The 17,711-nt window shown below is 36.0% G+C and overlaps 1 protein-coding gene across 1 annotated transcript in view; it reads left to right on the forward strand.

Moving 5' to 3' along the window:
• YES1 (YES proto-oncogene 1, Src family tyrosine kinase) overlaps nt 1-15,648 on the forward strand; it is a 68,485-nt gene extending 52,837 nt beyond the window's left edge. Inside the window, exons 8-12 of the mRNA XM_041752708.1 lie at nt 174-353; nt 6,498-6,574; nt 8,056-8,209; nt 11,891-12,022; nt 12,910-15,648. Of these exons, the coding sequence (XP_041608642.1) occupies nt 174-353; nt 6,498-6,574; nt 8,056-8,209; nt 11,891-12,022; nt 12,910-13,118 (752 nt within the window). The 3' untranslated portion in view covers nt 13,119-15,648. The remainder of the gene's footprint in view (nt 1-173; nt 354-6,497; nt 6,575-8,055; nt 8,210-11,890; nt 12,023-12,909) is intronic.
• Nucleotides 15,649-17,711: the final 2,063 nt, after the last annotated feature.

A 17,711-nucleotide genomic window follows, 5' to 3' on the forward strand; every position in this document is an offset into this window, starting at 1 on the left:
CTTTTGTTTCTTTGTCATTTCTTTACTATAGATTAAAACAGCATAATTTATGATAAGATATATTGAAGTATTTAAGGTGGTCATTGACCACTTTAATGACCGCTGGTCATTAAGGTTAGACTTAAAATCTCTTAATATTTAGATTAAAATAGTAGTCTGTGTTGTTTCTCTAGGAACATGGAATGGAACCACAAAAGTAGCAATCAAAACACTAAAGCCAGGTACAATGATGCCAGAAGCTTTTCTTCAAGAGGCTCAGATAATGAAAAAGTTAAGACATGATAAACTTGTTCCACTATATGCTGTTGTTTCTGAAGAGCCAATTTACATTGTCACTGAATTTATGTCAAAAGGTATGTGTATATTTCTTTTAGTGTATTCATGTTGACAAATTTTTTTTTTTTTTAAGATTTTATTTATTCATGAGAGACACAGAGAGAGGCAGAGACACAGGCAGAGGGAGAAGCAGGCTCCATGCAGGGAGCCTGACGTGGGACTTGATCCCAGGTCTCCAGGATCAGGCCCTGGGCCAAAGATGGCGCTAAACCACTGAGCCATGTTGACAAATTTAAAAAAAAATAAGTCTGCATTTCTGTTTTTATGCCTACAAATTTTTATTGTGTAGTGTTCTCTAATTTAAGATTTTTATGTAGACATTGAAAAGAGAAAATCTGACATTTCATGTAATGGAATAGCAATTAGTTCCAGTTATTCCAGAGGATGGTACAAAGTTTAAAAGGAAAATTAGGGCAGTTCAATTTATGTTGAAAGTAAGTAGTTTTGGGCAGCCTGGGTGGCTCAGTGGTTTAGCGCCGCATTCAGCCCAGGGTGTGATCCTGGAGACCTGGGATCGAGTCCCACGTCGGGCTCTCTGCATGGAGCCTGCTTCTCCCTCTGTGTCTCTGCCTCTCTCTTTGTGTCTCTCATGAATAAATAAATAAAATCTTTAAATTAAAAAAAAAAGTAAGTAGTTTTTTATTCCATTTGACTAAAGAAAATGGAATAGCTAAGGAAAATGGGAAAAGTATTTCTATAAATTAAAATAATGCAATTAGAAAGATATTTGTATCTTTATTCCTAAAGCAAAGACATCAAGTAAAGGAAATTAATCTTTATTTTATTTTAGTGTAATCATAGTCTCCATAGTCAGAGTTCAAGAAACTTTTTTTGCACTATCATTTGTTAAAATTTCTCCATTATTCCAAACTCTAGACCCCAAGGTGCCATCTTTAGTAACAGAATTGGTTGTTAGAACCAGGATAAAGAAAAAAAAAAAAAAAAGAACCAGGATAAAGAGAAGGGACAGATGATGCTTTAGAAGAGGAACCTAAGCTCTAAGTATGTTGACAGTCCTGTTTTTGCCCTCTTGAATTTTAACTCTCCCCTCCCCCCTAAATCTTAATCACTCATAATTAAAGTTTCTGATTGTGTCATCCCCCTCCAGTAGTCCATTTTAGCCAACAATGTAGTTCCATCTAGTGGTGACAGGACCAACTGCAAGCTACATATTTACTGTAGGAAATCTACCCCCTTCCTCCCAAAGGAGTAAAAAAACCAAAAGTGAAGAATTGAGGTGGCCTCCCTAATTGATAGCCAAAACATACGTAAAGCCCCAAGGCACATGGCACTTTCATGAAGGAATCTCTTCTGCAGACAACTGCCAAATAACCCCTTTCAGAGTGCATTGGATGAACTCTGTGAGGAGGAGAGAAAAGGGACAAGGAGGAAGTTTAAATCAAGGTATTGATAGCACAAGAATATATTGGAGGTAAAGCTAATGGTCCATTTAGTTTTGTATATTGATTTCAAGAATTATTTAAATGGGGGAGCATGATAGACATCTCTGTTGTCAGATTGCTGGGTTAGGATTATTTCTAGATGGGAGATTTAGAATGCAAGATCACAAATGACCCTTCTGGTTTTAAAACTCCGTAATTTCCCATCTTATTTCAGGTACACAATAGTTTACCCTCAACAATCCATTCAAACTCATTGCTTCGTGTGCTCCCAAATAAACCCAATTTCCCGACTAGACAAGTCTTCTTACTACTTCTGGTTTCCATGATTCTTTTCAAAACCTTCATCTGAAATTTGGTTTCCCTATCACTTAACCAGTCCATCAACCATACTTCCTTCAGATTGTACTTAAGTCAAGTGTTTGAAGCCCTACTATTAATATCCATATTGGTCGTGATCATTATATTTTTTGAAATGTTTTTAATCAGACTATCCTATAAATTAACAACCAAAATGTATTGAATACCTCTAATTTATAGGAGACTCTGCTAGTCATTATGAGGTATCAAAGAAATAAAGCCACCCAAATAATCTACGTTGAATTTGCGGAGAAAAGACTCAACCTTCTAATGAGTTAATTTTCAGTATAAGAGTAAATAATAGCTCACTCTGAGTAAACAAATAAGCTACAGATCAAAGCATAATGAATTTCCAGGTGTTCACCAATTCAATAAGAATAGAAATGAGGAAGAGGTCACGTAGGCTAGAATAAATTGAGAAAAATTAGTAGAAAAGTCAAGTCTTAAACTGACCTTTAAAGTTATAAATGCTATGAATGGGTAAAGAGAAAGGTATGGGTATTTCTGCAGAGCTAAGAGGATATGAGGAAATGAGGAACAGAACCATGGGAAGTGGAAAGTACAGAAGGCAACTAGTTGGAAATAGGCTAGAAAGGTATGTGAGGGGGCAACCTGGGTGGCTCAGCGGTTTGGTGCTGCCTTCAGCCCAGGGCGTGATCCTGGAGACCCAGGATGGAGTCCCCACGTCGGGCTCCCTGTGTGGAGCCTGCTTCTCCCTCTGCCTGTGTCTCTCTCTCTCTCTGTCTTTCATGAATAAATAAATAAAATCTTAAAAAAAAAAAAAAAAAAGGTATGTGAGACAAATTTAAGGCTTTTGGGAATTCATTTCACTATTACTTATTGAGTACCTACCCTCTGCCAGGGTTATGAATGAGCTTCAAAGGGTCCATGAACTCCCCCCTGAAGTTCTGTGTCAAGCTTTTACATACTTATATGTTTTCCTGCAAAGAGATTCTATAGTTTTTGTCAGAGTTTCAAAGTAACTCATGAACAAAAAAGGGTTAAGGACCACTGTTTAAGATTCCAAATGTTCGATGATAAATGGATATAAGCCACATTTGAGTGGGAATAGGATTTGTTGTCTTTGATTAAAGATCAGACAGAGAAAAGGAATTGTCAAGATGACACCAATTCCATTATTAGATTTCTGTATGTTGCAGTTTTGCACTATTTTAGCAATTATCTGTTGTCACACTGAATAATGTTCTACTTAATGTATAGATCATAGTACCTTATTTAGATTCGTTATCCTGAAACAAAGAACTGTATCTTCTGTTTATTTCTATATACTCTGTGTTATCATGTAGAAGTATTTATGTGGTGTCTGTTTATCTTACAGAAAAGGAAGTGAAGAAAAGAAAATGTCCCTTCCCCTGTTTAAGAACAATTTCTTTACCTGTGTTTTTGATCCTTCCTTACATCTAAAAAGAAAACCCTTCCTTGGTATCAACATCTGCTTTTCACCTACTGCTCTGTGTTGTTTCCCTTCACACCCAAGATTTTTTTAAGAAATACTCTTGTCTTCACTTCCTAACCAGCCATTTACTCTTTTTAAAAACTATTTAAGTTTATTTAATGTCAACACTTTTCATAGATTTTTTTTTTATTGTGGAATATTTCAAACATAGAATACCATAACAACCATGTCCCTGCCATCCAAATTTAACTAATGTTTACACTTTGCCGTATTTGCTTCTGTCTGATCTCTCTACTAAGAAAACAAAACATTACAGATCTAATTCCATCTTTGTTTTTACCCCTCCTTGAGCCCATTCTCATTTGAGCCCTCCCTTCAGGCTCTTTCAGGCCCATTTCCCTTCCAGAGGTAACCTTAATTTTGAAGCTGGTGCTTACTTTTCCATCTGTCTTCCTATTAACATACTTCTATTGATATATATTTACCTATTAACAGTATGTGTATGTTTTTAATTTAGGTAAATCTAGCTTTATTTTCATGCAACATTATGTTCTTGAGATTTTTTTCATATGGACAAGGAAGATATAATTTGTATATTTGTTAATTGTTGAATGAGATTCTGTATGAGTATACCATTGTTTATTCATTTCTTTCCCAGTGAGCATTTATATTGCTTCTAGTTTGTCACTGTAACAGATAGTGCTGCAGTGAATGTCCTTGTGCTTCCCTCTTCTGGCCTATATACCAGAATCTCTAGTGCACTGGATAGCAACAACATTAGTATCACCTTGAAACTTCAAGATGCAAACTCTGGCAATAGGGCCCAGCAGTCTTCACTTACCCACCACCTTGTGTATTAATGGTCCATTCAGTGAGGTTGATTCCATTTATCACATCTCTCTGGAAAATATCTCCTCTCCATTCCCATTGTCATTGCTAGATTTTAGCATAATAGTCTCTCTTTCTTAGACTATTGCAGGAACTTTTAAATTTTTTTAAAGATTTTATTTATTCATGAGAGACAGAGTGGCAGAGACACACAAGCAGAGGAGAAGCAGGCTCCCCATGGGGAGCCCGATGCGGGACTCAATCCTGGGATCACGCCCTGAGCCGAAGGCAGACGCTCAACCACTAAGCCACCCAGGTGTCCCTTGCAGGAACATTTAAACTTAATCCTTTTATGCAGTTTTGCCCCCATTTCATTTTCCATATTACTATTGGAATGATTGCTTTTTAAATATAAATCTGATTGTATTGCTTCTCAGCATAAAACTTCATATAAAAAGACTAAAGTTGGGACACCTGGTGGCTCAGCAGTTGAGCATCTGCCTTCGGCTCAAGGCGTAATCCCGGGATCTGGGGATCAAGTCCTGCATCAGGCTCCCTGTGAGGAGCCTGCTTCTCCCTTTACCTGTCTCTCTCTCTCTTTCTCTCTCTCTCTCTGTCACTCATGAATAAATAAATAAAATATTTTTTTAAAAGTTACAAAAATAAGACACAGAAATCCTCATACATACCTCAGCCAGATTTGCCAACAACTATGTATGTATCTCTTAATACATAAAAGGATTTTTCCCTGAACTGGGAGCACATTGTAAATATTATGTTCCTTTTATCTCTAAATACTTCAGTGTTTTGTCTTCTAATGACAGAATCATTGTCTTACCTAACTACACTACAGTGATCAAATTGGAGGACTGTAACATGGATACAATTCCATTATCTGATATCAGTCTATATTTCACATTTATCAGTTGTCCTGGTGATGTCCTTAATTAACAGCACCCTTCCCCCTCCCCAATCCAGAATCCAGTCCATGGTCCTGGATTTCTTTTAGTTACCATTTTTCTTTGATGTCCTTTAATCTGGAGCAGTCCCTCTCTTAGCTTCTTTTTTTGGCTTTCATGACATTGTTATTTTTGACAAGATCTGTATAGTTGTTTTAAAAATGTACCTTAGGGATGCCCGAGTGGCTCAGTGGTTGAGCATCTGCCTTTGGCTCACGTCATTATGCTGGAGTCCTGGGAGTGAGTTCTACATCAGGCTCTCTGCAGGGAGTATGCTTCTTCTCCTTCTTCCTATGTCTCTGCCTCTCTGTGTATCTCTCATGAATAAATGAATAAAATCTTTTTAAAAATGTATCTTAATTTCGTTTATCTATTTTTTCTTGATAAACTTCATCCGCATGGTAAGCTTTTAACTAACAATACAAGAATAGCAACTAGACTTTTCTAACCTTTCTGTTATCTGTTATGCATAGTACTTTGCAACTGTTATTCATAGTACTTTGCTGTTTCCTGGTATCTTCTGCTAAAATTGAGAGAAGTTCATTTAGACTAACACTTCAATGTCAACTCCGCTACCTAGCTCAATTTTTAAGAACCCTAGGGATCCCTGGGTGGCGCAGCGGTTTGGCGCCTGCCTTTGGCCCAGGGCGTAATCCTGGAGACCCGGGATTGAATCCCACGTCACGCTCCCGGTGCATGGAGCCTGCTTCTCCCTCTGCCTATGTCTCTGCCTTTCTCTCTCTCTGTGTGACTATCATAAATAAATAAAAATTTAAAAAACAAATTTTTTTTAAGAACCCTAAAATATTCCCAGTTGTCTACATTCTTGATTCAGATTGATTTAAAAATATACAGAAACATAAAAATATATATATACAGAAATATACAGGTATCTGCTTTTAGATCAAAATTGGGATTACTGATCTTGATCAAAGCAAGGAAAGAATGTCTATAATCTAGTGAGATTATTGAGTTTTCCATTTGTTATCAGAAAAGTTCTTAAAATTTCAGTTCAGGGACCTCTTCTAGAATATTAAAGATAATTATTCAGAAATTCCAAAGCTGCAATAAATATTGAAGAATGACAGGTTTAAGTTTTGTATTGTAATGTGGTGACTTGTTTGGAGTTGGCATGTTTATTTCAGTCCTAATTTAAGATTTGCTTATGTTCCATGAACATTTTTCTCTCTCTCACAGGTAGTTTATTGGATTTCCTGAAGGAAGGAGATGGAAAGTATTTGAAGCTCCCACAACTGGTTGATATGGCTGCTCAGGTATTTGTGTATCTGTACATACATCAATTTGCTTTGAAAGTATACATAAAAATGTAAAATAATCAGTGGAAGACTGTTGTTTATATAGTGAAATCATGGAATTTTAGAGTTGGAAGGAACGTTAGAGATAATCGAGTCTGATTTCCTTATGTTACAGATAATGTAGTATCTGAAGACCTGTGGTATCTAATTCATATAACTTACTCATATTAGAACGAAGTATGTAATTCCCAGTATAGTGCTGTCCTGTATAATATGGGCTTTCAGAAACCTATGAACTAACAAATATGAAATCGATATGTATTTATATATCAGCAGATAAATTTAAGATGAGGGATTGCTAAAGAAAATATTAGAAATCTAAAGTGTATGCTGAACTTTTTATTTAATGTAGTCCAAAACAAGAATGAAGATGGCAATTATACTTAAAAATGGGATTTTTTTTTTTTTTAAAGATTTATTTATTTATCAGAGAGAGAGAGAGAGGCAGAGACACAGGAGGAGGGAGGAGCAGGCTCCATGCCGGGAGCCTGACATGGGACTCGATCCCGGGACTCCAGGATTGCGCCCTGGGCCAAAGGCAGGGGCTAAACCACTGAGCCACCCAAGAATCCCAAAAATGGGGTATTTTTAATCTCCTGAATTTTTTAAATTTATTTTTAAATTGTTATTATCATATTCTAGCAATTTTATATATTAAAAAAATTTTTTTTTAATTTAAGTATAGTCACCACAATGTTATATTAGTTTTAGGTATATGGCATAGTGATTTAATAAGTCTATATTGTGTTTATAAGTATAGCTACCATCTGTTTCCATATGATGCTATTACAGTATCACTGACTACATTCCCTTTGCTGTGCCTTTTATTCCCCTAAATCTTTGTTTTTAAATATGAGTGAAAACTATTAAAAGTTTCTATTAAAAAATATGGTAGATGTTCAAGGGACCTTTGATTGGCTTTAGTCAACATATTGGTCCTAAGACCTCTTTCTTGGTGAGCATCCAGATGTCCATGGAATCTGACAGTTTAGAGAAACTTTACACCAAGAAACTGTCCATGTGAGGCTCTAGCATATGCCAAACCTAGTCCATGGTCCTGTGTTCAAGGGTTGTTGTTTTTTTTTTTCTTAAGGATTTTATTTATTCATGGGAGACATAGAGTGAGAGGCAGAGACATAGGCAGAAGGAGAAGCAGGCTCCCCGCAGGAATCCTGATGCAGGACTGTATCCCGGGGTCCCAGGATCATGACCTGAGCTGGAGGCAGACGCTCAACCACTGAGTCATCCAGGTGTCCCTGTGTTCAGAGCTTTTAAACACAGTAGGGTTCAGCAAAGCCTTTTTGTAAAGGGCCATATGAATGTTTTAGGCTTTGTGGGCCATAGGTATTTCTTGTTTCTTCTGCTCTCCCTTTTCTGACACCCCCTCTTCCTCCTTCCCTTTGTATCATACATCTTTTTTTCTTTTTTTCCTTTTCAAGATTGCTGATGGTATGGCATATATTGAAAGAATGAATTATATTCACCGAGATCTTCGGGCTGCTAACATTCTTGTAGGAGAAAATCTTGTCTGCAAAATAGCAGATTTTGGTTTAGCAAGGTTAATTGAAGACAATGAATATACAGCAAGACAAGGTAAAATTACTTTTTAATAAATGCTTATAACCTGATGTTCAATGAATTTTCTTACCATTCTTTTGAATATTTAGGTTTTACACAATAATATCTCTAGGTCTATTTAGAAGAGTCATAGAAACATTGATTTAATTCATAAAATTATATATAATATATGTTACCATGACTTTCTGATAGTTATTTCCCTCAAAGAGGAACTTGACTTGCTGTTTTTTGCATTATAAATTTAACAAGTAGTACATTCCTCTTTTCACTACTTTTGTCATGCCAACAAATAAACGTTTTTAAATTCCTTTTGTAACGAACTTCAGAACCATCTAGATTTTACTACACAAAGTATCAGAAAAGGTATTTTTAAAGTTAATAAATTGAGAAATAGCATACAATTTTATAAAGGCCTTGGAAACCATCTTTACATCAAATTTACAGTTATTCTTTATATTATATATAAAATTGTAATAAAGACGTTTGGAAGATTGACTCTGTACAGAGGGAAGGGAATTGTGAAAATTAATATAAGGTCATTCTTCTCTTTGTTGTCTGTTTCTCCAAACTTTCATTCAGTACATATTTCCTGAACATACATACAATATATGCCCTTGGAAAGAGTATGGGTTTTTGAATACCAGTTCCATTTCTTATTACCCCAGAAATTTCAACCAATTTGAATTGGTTGAAACCAACTCATTTTTTTGACTGTTCTCTGTCTCCATACTTACAAAGACTAGATGGTAATATCTACTCTTCAAGATTGTTGTGGGGGAGACAGAACATAAAGACTCCTAACTCTGGGAAGCGAACTGGGGGTGAATGGGTGATGGGCACTGGGGGGTGGCGCTTGATGGGATGAGCACTGGGTGTTATTCTGTATGCTGGCAAATTGAACACCAATAAAAAATAAATTTATTATTTAAAAAAAAAAGATTGTTGTGGAACTTTAGTGAAATAAAGTATTGTGCCTGACATTACCTAACACAGTAGATGCTCAGTAAATATTAGAGCTTATATTTTAATAGGCGAAGTGTGTGTGTGTGTGTGTGTGTGTGTGTATTTATTTGTTTATTTAATAGGTGATGTGTGTGTGTGTGTAACTATAAAGTTACTGTGTAATCGATGTCAAAAGAGTATATGAAAATTACTGTGGGAAAGAGGAAAGAACAGGAAGGACTTCAGAGATGTGAGTGATGGCTCGAAAGCAGGGCTTTGACAAAATAAACTTTTTTTTCAAGATTTATCTGAGAGAGAGCATGGGGAGAGGGACAAGGGAAGAGGGGAAGAGAGAATCCCAGGCAGACCCTCTGCTGAGTGCAGAGCCTGATACAGATCTTAATCTCAGGGCCCTGAGATCATGACTCAAGCCAAAATCAAGAGTCAGGTCTTAACTGACAGTCACCCGGGTAACCCTAAAAGAGAGTAACTTTGACAGGAAGAGATGGAGTAAGGTCCAAAAACAAATCACTACAAAGGTTGTCGATCTTGCTTGAAAACCTTCAGTCACCCTCCACACCTACAAAGAAAGAGAACTTACCAAAACAAAAAAAGAGAGAGATGCCTTGGCATGCCACGTCTCCATGCTGGCTTACCTTTTTTTTTTTTTTTTTTTTTTTTTTAAAGATTTTCTGTCTTTATTCATGAGAGACACAGAAAGAGAGGCAGAGACACAGGCAGAGGGAGAAGCAGGCTCCCTGCAGTGAGCCCGATGCGGGACTCCATCCCAGGACCCCAGGATCATTACCTGAGCCAAGGGCAGATGCTCAACCACTGAGCCATGCAGGTGCCCCAGTGCTGGCTTACCTTTAACAAATGTTTGTGCTAGGCATGAGGGCGTGGCCATAGGAGAGTATGGTTTCTGCTATTGACGAACTCACTGACTAATGTCTAAGACTGAATTATAAACAAACTATTTCAATACGATCCTAGTAAGCCCAACATAAAGATTAATAGGGATCCCTGGGTGGCGCAGCGGTTTGGCGCCTGCCTTTGGCCCAGGGCGCGATCCTGGAGACCCGGGATCGAATCCCACATCGGGCTCCCGGTGCATGGAGCCTGCTTCTTCTTCCGCCTGTGTCTCTGCCTCTCTCTCTCTCTCTCTGTGACTATCATAAAAAAAAAAAAAAAAAAAGATTAATAAAGATTTATTTAGTAGACACACCAAAAATTTTTTCTCAGCTATCAACTGTTATCACCTTTTCATAAAAGAAAGAGCATTTTAATACTATCCCAAGTAGGAAGGACATAATCAGGATAAAGGACCTATCTATAAATTAAAAATTTTAGCTATGTGAATTGATATGTGACTGTGACTTTTTTTTTCAGTGACCACATTAGTTCACAGGCCACTGGGAACTGTTGCCTTAAACTATGTTCTCAACCAGGGGTGACATTGTTCCCCCAGGGGACATTTGGCAGGGTCTTGAGACAGTTTTGGTTGTTATAGCTGAGAGACCGCTGCTGAAATCTAGTGGGTAGAAGCCAGGTATACTGCTAAACATCCTATGGTGTACAAACCAGCCCCCACCAAACAAAGAATTATCCATCCCCAAATGCCAGTCGTGCCAGGTTAAGAAGCCCTGCCTTCCACACAAGGCTTTCTTTTCAGCCTCTGTACCTGTGTACAATTCCTTCCAGTTAAAATATCTTCCTATTCTTCTGTAATCCTTAACTAAAAATTCTAACCATTCTTTAAAGTTTAAGTTAACTGCTACTTTTGATTTTATTTGTTTATTTATGAGGGAGAGAGACAGGAGGAGGAACAGAGGGAGAGGCAGAGTGAGAATCTTAAGCAGGCCTCCTACTAGGAATGGAGCCTGACTTGAGGCTCAATCTCACAACCCTGAGAATTGATCTGAGCTGAAATCAAGAGTCAGATGCTTAACTGACTGAACAGACTGAAGCTACCAGGTGCCCCTAGCTGCTGCTTTTTAAATGAAACTGTAACTGTAAGTGAAAATTGATCTGTTTTTCTGAACATCTAAAGAACTATTTCACAACACATATATAATAAGAATGTAAGGCGCCTATAATGTTATTTTCACTCTAAATGTCTGAGCTTCACAAAGGCTGTGTTTTTATGTCTCCCATAATGATTGGCAAAAGTCTGCTGTATAAAAAGCATACACTACATATTTGAGTAAAAATAGGCTTTTAAAGTTAGAATCCAACAGACTGCCCTCATCAACCAATAGTTTGCTATAGTTTGCTATAGCTACTAGATGCTAGACTTCATTAAAAGTTATAGATCCTATAATCATGTTTTTAGTTGCTTATTAGAGTTTATACGTCTGTTTTTTCCTTTTTCTTAAAGAGGCTTCACGCCCAGCGTGGAGCCCAGTACAGGGCCTGAAATCATGATCCCGAGATCAAAATCTGAGCAGAGCAAGAGTTGGATGCTCAATCACCTGAGTCACCCAGGCACCCCTCTGTTCCTCTATTTTTTGAACATTTTCCTGTCCTCACAATATTTATTTGTTTTTTTTTAATGTCTTTGATTTATCAGGGAGAAATAATTTATTTTAATACACATTTTAAAGAATTTTTCCCGTGTATCTTGTACCTTTGAAGAATTTGTTGTTGATGACACATACAATTAAGATATTAATAGAAGATTAGTCCGTTTATGCCATATTTACAAAAATAGATTCCTAAAAGCAATTTACTTAAGCAAGATGGTCATTGTTTTAGGTGCAAAGTTTCCAATCAAATGGACAGCTCCTGAGGCTGCACTATATGGTCGATTTACGATCAAGTCTGATGTATGGTCATTTGGAATTCTACAGACAGAACTGGTAACAAAGGGCAGAGTACCATACCCAGGTAAGCTTGCATTTCATTTTAGCTCTTGGTTATCCAAAGAGCCTTAACTGGAGTTTATTAAGAGCAAAAAATGTAAGGGGTAGAAAGGCCTTTATTTCTTCTCTTTCCTCCCTCTCTCTCATTATTTTGGCATTGGATGGACAGCAGCCTTTGAGAATCACAATCCTTGAATAGGGCAAACACAGGAGGTGTGCCCCACATTAACCTCAGCTTTCTCAGTACCATTTCCAAAAGGACTTTTTATCTCTACTCTTCTCTCAGATAATGAGTATGTCTTAAATAATATTTTGAGTCATCTCCCCAGTACCTCCCACCCCCCAATAATTGGGGGGTATACTTAGCCTATCATAACACAGGGTGAGCTACTGATGGGGGCAGGATTATAAAGGAATACAAGAAAGGAATTGTGTATAATAACTTCAAGAAAGGCAAACAGGTGATATTAGATAAGGAAACTGTTTCAGGGAAGTGCATCCATATAGTTACATAATTCATACATTAAGCAAAACAGGACCAGAACTTTCTTCTGAATTTGTTTGGAATTCTTTCAGACATTGTCTTGCCACTATCCCTCACCCAAATTTGGTCCTTGTAAACAGTTAATATCAAAGTATCAGTACTTCAAAGTAGTACTCTAAATTCTCATTAACCAAATTGGGTTGGCTTTTTTGTAGGTGGAATGAAAAAAAATAAACATGTTGAAAAACAGATTAGCATTTTCTAAGCTCTTGATATACTTGACATTTAAAATTTATTTTTTTGTTGAAAGAATCCTTTCTTTAAATAAACTTACTATACTTTGAATCAGTTAGTGGCTAGGGGATTTGTTCTGTTTTGCTAGTGGTGTTTGGGATCACTCTTCTTAATGTTTGAATCTTGTGTGTTAGGTATGGTAAACCGTGAAGTGCTAGAACAGGTGGAACGAGGATACAGGATGCCTTGCCCTCAGGGCTGTCCAGAATCCCTACATGAATTGATGAATCTTTGTTGGAAGAAGGACCCTGATGAAAGACCAACATTTGAATATATTCAGTCCTTCTTGGAAGACTACTTCACTGCTACAGAGCCACAGTACCAGCCAGGAGAAAATTTATAATACAAGTAGCCTTTTATATGCACAAATCTGCCAAAATGCAAAGAACTTGTGTAGACTTCCTTACTTTACATACGGGAATCAAAAGAAGAAAGTCTTCTTCACTCTGCATGTTTTTAATGGTAAACTGGAATTCCAGATATGGTTGCACAAACCACTTTTTTTTTTTCCAAGTATTAAACTCTAAAATACCAATGATGAATTTTCCAACTTATTTCAGGGTCCAAAGAAAGTATAGTTATGATATTGATGACAGTGAGTGATAGCATGACAGTGAAGAGCACCAAGGCTACTTCTTTATGAATTACTTCCTTTCTTTTATTCCCCAAACTCAGAGTTTATAAGAGAAAATTGTGTATCATTATAGACAAAACTTGGGAAATAAAAATACTTATACGATAATAAAATCTAAAGTTAAGGAACTTCATGGGACCAAACAAGTCCATTCCAGTTTTGAAAGATTCTTCCATTCATTGTTCTCACAAGTTTTTTCTAAGTTGAACAGTTAATATGCAATCTTATTAATATTTGCCTTCTTTTGCATGGAAATGCACCAGGTTTTTAGAAGCAAAAAGGAATATAAACAGCATCTAAAACTTGATTAAATGTTAGACTCCAGTAGTGACATTTGAAAGTATAATGCACTATGGTAATACACTCATGGAACTGGAAAGTAGAAGAAATTTTTCACTTTAATCATTTTCTGATTAGCTCAGTTTAGAATAATGAAGGTAACTAGGAAGTGAGTTAATCTTTTATAAGATTGCATTGATTTTTTTTTAAGGCAGTATATAATTGAAGTTGTACTGTCCAGTCCAAGGGGAAATCTTCTTATCTATAGATAGCATGAAAAAATAAGACCTGGCATTTAAACAGTCCTTTTTAAAAAACAGACTGGTACTGTGAGATATTTCTAGTATGTACTTATGGTGATGGGTGCCACAAATATAAAGTATCACTACATCAGGGACTTGAATGCACTTTTGCTCTTCCTGAATATAGACTGGCAAAGAGGAAAATATTTAAAAGAAATATGAGGAAAGAAAATGTGAAAATTCTACAAGTAGAGGAATGGAATGCTATGCTTAATGTTAGTGTTAAGGAGTGACAAAATGGCTTTGCTGGCACTCAAAGCTCCTGTTTTGTGAGATTTTAAGAGTTACAGGTATGACTAAAACTAATCTTACTTAACATAAACACTAAATGAGTGTTACTGCCTCAAATAGCTAAGTTAGGGCTTCCCACTAATTCCAGTGATACAGCTTTTATGCAAAAGTTTTAGAACTCCAGTTTTCAAATCTGTGTTTAAATCTGCATTAACTTTTTAAATGTACTTAATGCTGATCATTTTTTCCCTTTTCAGAATTTAGTTGATTTGAGGAGGAATACTTATTGAGAATAACAATAGTGGTGGGAAGGAGGGACAGGCTTTGCCCATTCAGAGCATAGAAGTAAAACTCCAAAAGTTTTATGACTGACTCAAAAAGAAATTCCAAAATATGAATGTGAATGGCATCATTACTAGTTTAAGTGTAGCAAAGGTGAATCTGACAAAAGTTTAGTATTTATGTCTTAAAATATTCTTTATAGTCACACTTTTAAAGCAATGTGTCACGTTCCCATATTTTAGAATTATGATTCATGATGAAAAACCCCATCAACATTTATTCAAGAAAAATGGTTGAATCTTATAAGATCAGTGAGCTTTATCATGTACTTGCCCTGTTCACAACCCCTAACCCTACTGTAGTTCCACTGTGATCTTGAAAACCAACAACCCCTAGAATTATAATTTTTTAACTACCATCACTTATCCATTTTCCTCATTAAGTTTAAAATTCTGTGCCATGGTAACTGTGTTGAAATTCAGGCAATTTTAAAATGTGACAAATGAGCTTCATGCAAGTTGGTAATTGTTCTGGTACTAAAAGTTGTGGAGATTTCTAATGTTTACGTAACCTGTTTAGTATTGAATCTCTCTCTCTTCCAAGAGGGTCTTCCAAAGAAGACTGCGTCATCATTTTTAAATGTAAAAAAATGACATGCTGACATCTACAACCTGGGCCGTCTGATTTTTAAAGGGCTTTATGTGAACTATGATACTATAATTTTTTAAGCATTTGAAAAGGATAGCAAAATTATGTACTAATTATGTTCAGAAAAATAAGTCAGGAAAAGTTGATGGTATTCATTAGGTTTTAACTAAATGGAGCAGTTCCTTATATCAATTGTATAGTAAGGAAATAAAACACTAACTTAATGTGTATTCAGTTAAAATGGTTATGTATTTTTAAATTGCCAAGAAAAATAAACAACTTTCTACATTTGAAGATTTTTTTTCCCAGCAGCTTTTCGTCTTCAGTGTCTTAATGTGGAACTTAACCCTCACCAGAAAAGAAAGTTGGCAAAAACAACCTTTTAGCACAAACAAACTTTTTTTTAATGGATAATGGTAGCCTAAAACTTAATATTTTTATAAGGTATTATAATATTGTTTTGTGGATAATTGAAATAAAGATTCTCATTGAATGTACCCATTTATCTTTTCAGCCACTATTCATATTTTCTCATCAGTTTTTTTAAATTGGTATTTATAGCATATTATTCTGAATTTGTTCTTCCATTAGGAAAAAAGTGTTCAGTTATAACTCGAGCAGAGTTAAATCAGTTCTTTTTTTTTTTTTTCAATTCTTTATTAGAATGAGTTCAGTAATGATCTGATTTTATGTGTTTAATAATCCATGTCAGGTGAGTGACATTTTTACAAGTTCTTTTTTTTTTTTAATTATACCAGCAACTACAGTTAATGTATAAATCATACAGCAAAACCTAGGTTATTTGAGTGAAGCTATTCACAGTGAAGGATATAATATAAAAGACCACTTTTGGCCACAAGGGACTTAATTTTCTAAAAATGAAAAATATGTGAGCCTTACTTCTGTGTGTGTTTCACTCTTCTATTATAGGTATAATGAAAATAAAGTTATACTAAATTATGAATGGCCAATCTAAAGCATTTATTTTCAATAAGGTAATATTATTGTCTTTTACAATTATCTAAAATAATTAGCTTTGTTTTTCCCTAATGATTTCAGAATAGTACATTTAATGAACAAACACATCATTTAGTAAACGTATATTAAATGTTTTTATATGGTGTAGTATAGTTCCTCGGTTTAAGAATGTTTTTCTAGTTTGCTGTTTGCCTTTTAAGTTTGCATGTAATTTTTTCACATTTAAGTTGTACATTTGTATGTTGTAAAATCCCCTTTATTATTACTTAAAAAGTCTTTTGCATCCCAAGATTAAATATTCATCTTATCTATTAATATTTTATGCTTTTAAATTTTTATGTTTCTCTTAAATTATCTGGGTATAAATGTGACCTTTAAGGGTCTAGCATGATTTTGTCCTATATAGTTAATTTTTCCTGCACCATTTATTGGTTAATTCATTCCTATCCCATTACTTTGAGATCTTACTATGCACATATTTACACACATCTGTTTTCAATTAACTTGCCATTCTTCCCTCAACACTTGTAATTGTTAATCACTTGATAATGCATTTTAATAATTGAACAAGTTCTCTATGCTATTCCTTTTCTTCTTCTTCTTCTTTTTTTAAATTGGTATTCTGGCAAATTCTTGATGAAGTTTAGAGTTTATTTTTCATATTCCCGAAAAATTCAAGTGACATTTTGGTTAGGATTAGGTTGTGCTTATAATTTGCTAAGAATTAACATCTTTCAAATCAGTCTTCCTAGCCTGTTTATGACATATTTTTGTAAAATCCTTCTCTAAGACCTTTCTCTATGGAATTGGAAGCTGAGTCTCCTCTCATCTCCTTATACTTCTCTAAGGATGCCACCCCAATGCTGCTGGAGACCAGGTCCCCACTTTGTTATAAAAGAAACCAACTTGTGGGGTTGAGGAAGATTGTACCCCAATGGCATTTGTTTCCATTCAGCACTTCTCTAGCCCTTCTTCCCATTTTTCCTTTTATTTGTTTAAATGACATCAAGTTGATGGACGCCTGAGTGGCTCAGTGGTTCCCTGTTGGGGGGTGGCTTCAAGTCCTGCATCAGGGCTCCCCACAGGGAGCCTGCTTCTTCCTCTGCCTATGTCTCTGCCCCTCTCTGTCTCTTATGAATAAATAAATAAAATCTTTAAAAAAATGAGAAATAGGGGATCCCCAGGTGGCCCAGCAGTTTAGCACCTGCCTTCGGCCCAGGGCGTGATTCTGAAGTCCTGGGATCAAGTCCCACATCGTGCTCCCTGCGTGGAGTCTGCTTCTCCCTCTGCCTGTCTCTCTGCCCACCCACCCACCCCCCCGTCTCTGTCTGTCACGAATAAATTTAAAAAAAAAAGAAAAGAAATAAAAATAAGTAAATGACATCAAGTTGAGTTTCTGTCACCAGCAACCGCAGTCCTAATTGATGTTCAAATTGTCAAAAATGTCAATACAGAAAGGAATACTTATTAAAATAAGCAACACATGCCTGGCATTATCTATTTGCCCCTCCACATCCACTCTGCTGTACTTGTCACTGGACTCTCTCACTTTGGATTCTTGGTGGGGGTAAGCCAGTGAGGA

Source organism: Vulpes lagopus, chromosome 1, assembly GCF_018345385.1.
Source record: "Vulpes lagopus strain Blue_001 chromosome 1, ASM1834538v1, whole genome shotgun sequence".
NCBI classification, from domain to species: domain Eukaryota; kingdom Metazoa; phylum Chordata; class Mammalia; order Carnivora; family Canidae; genus Vulpes; species Vulpes lagopus.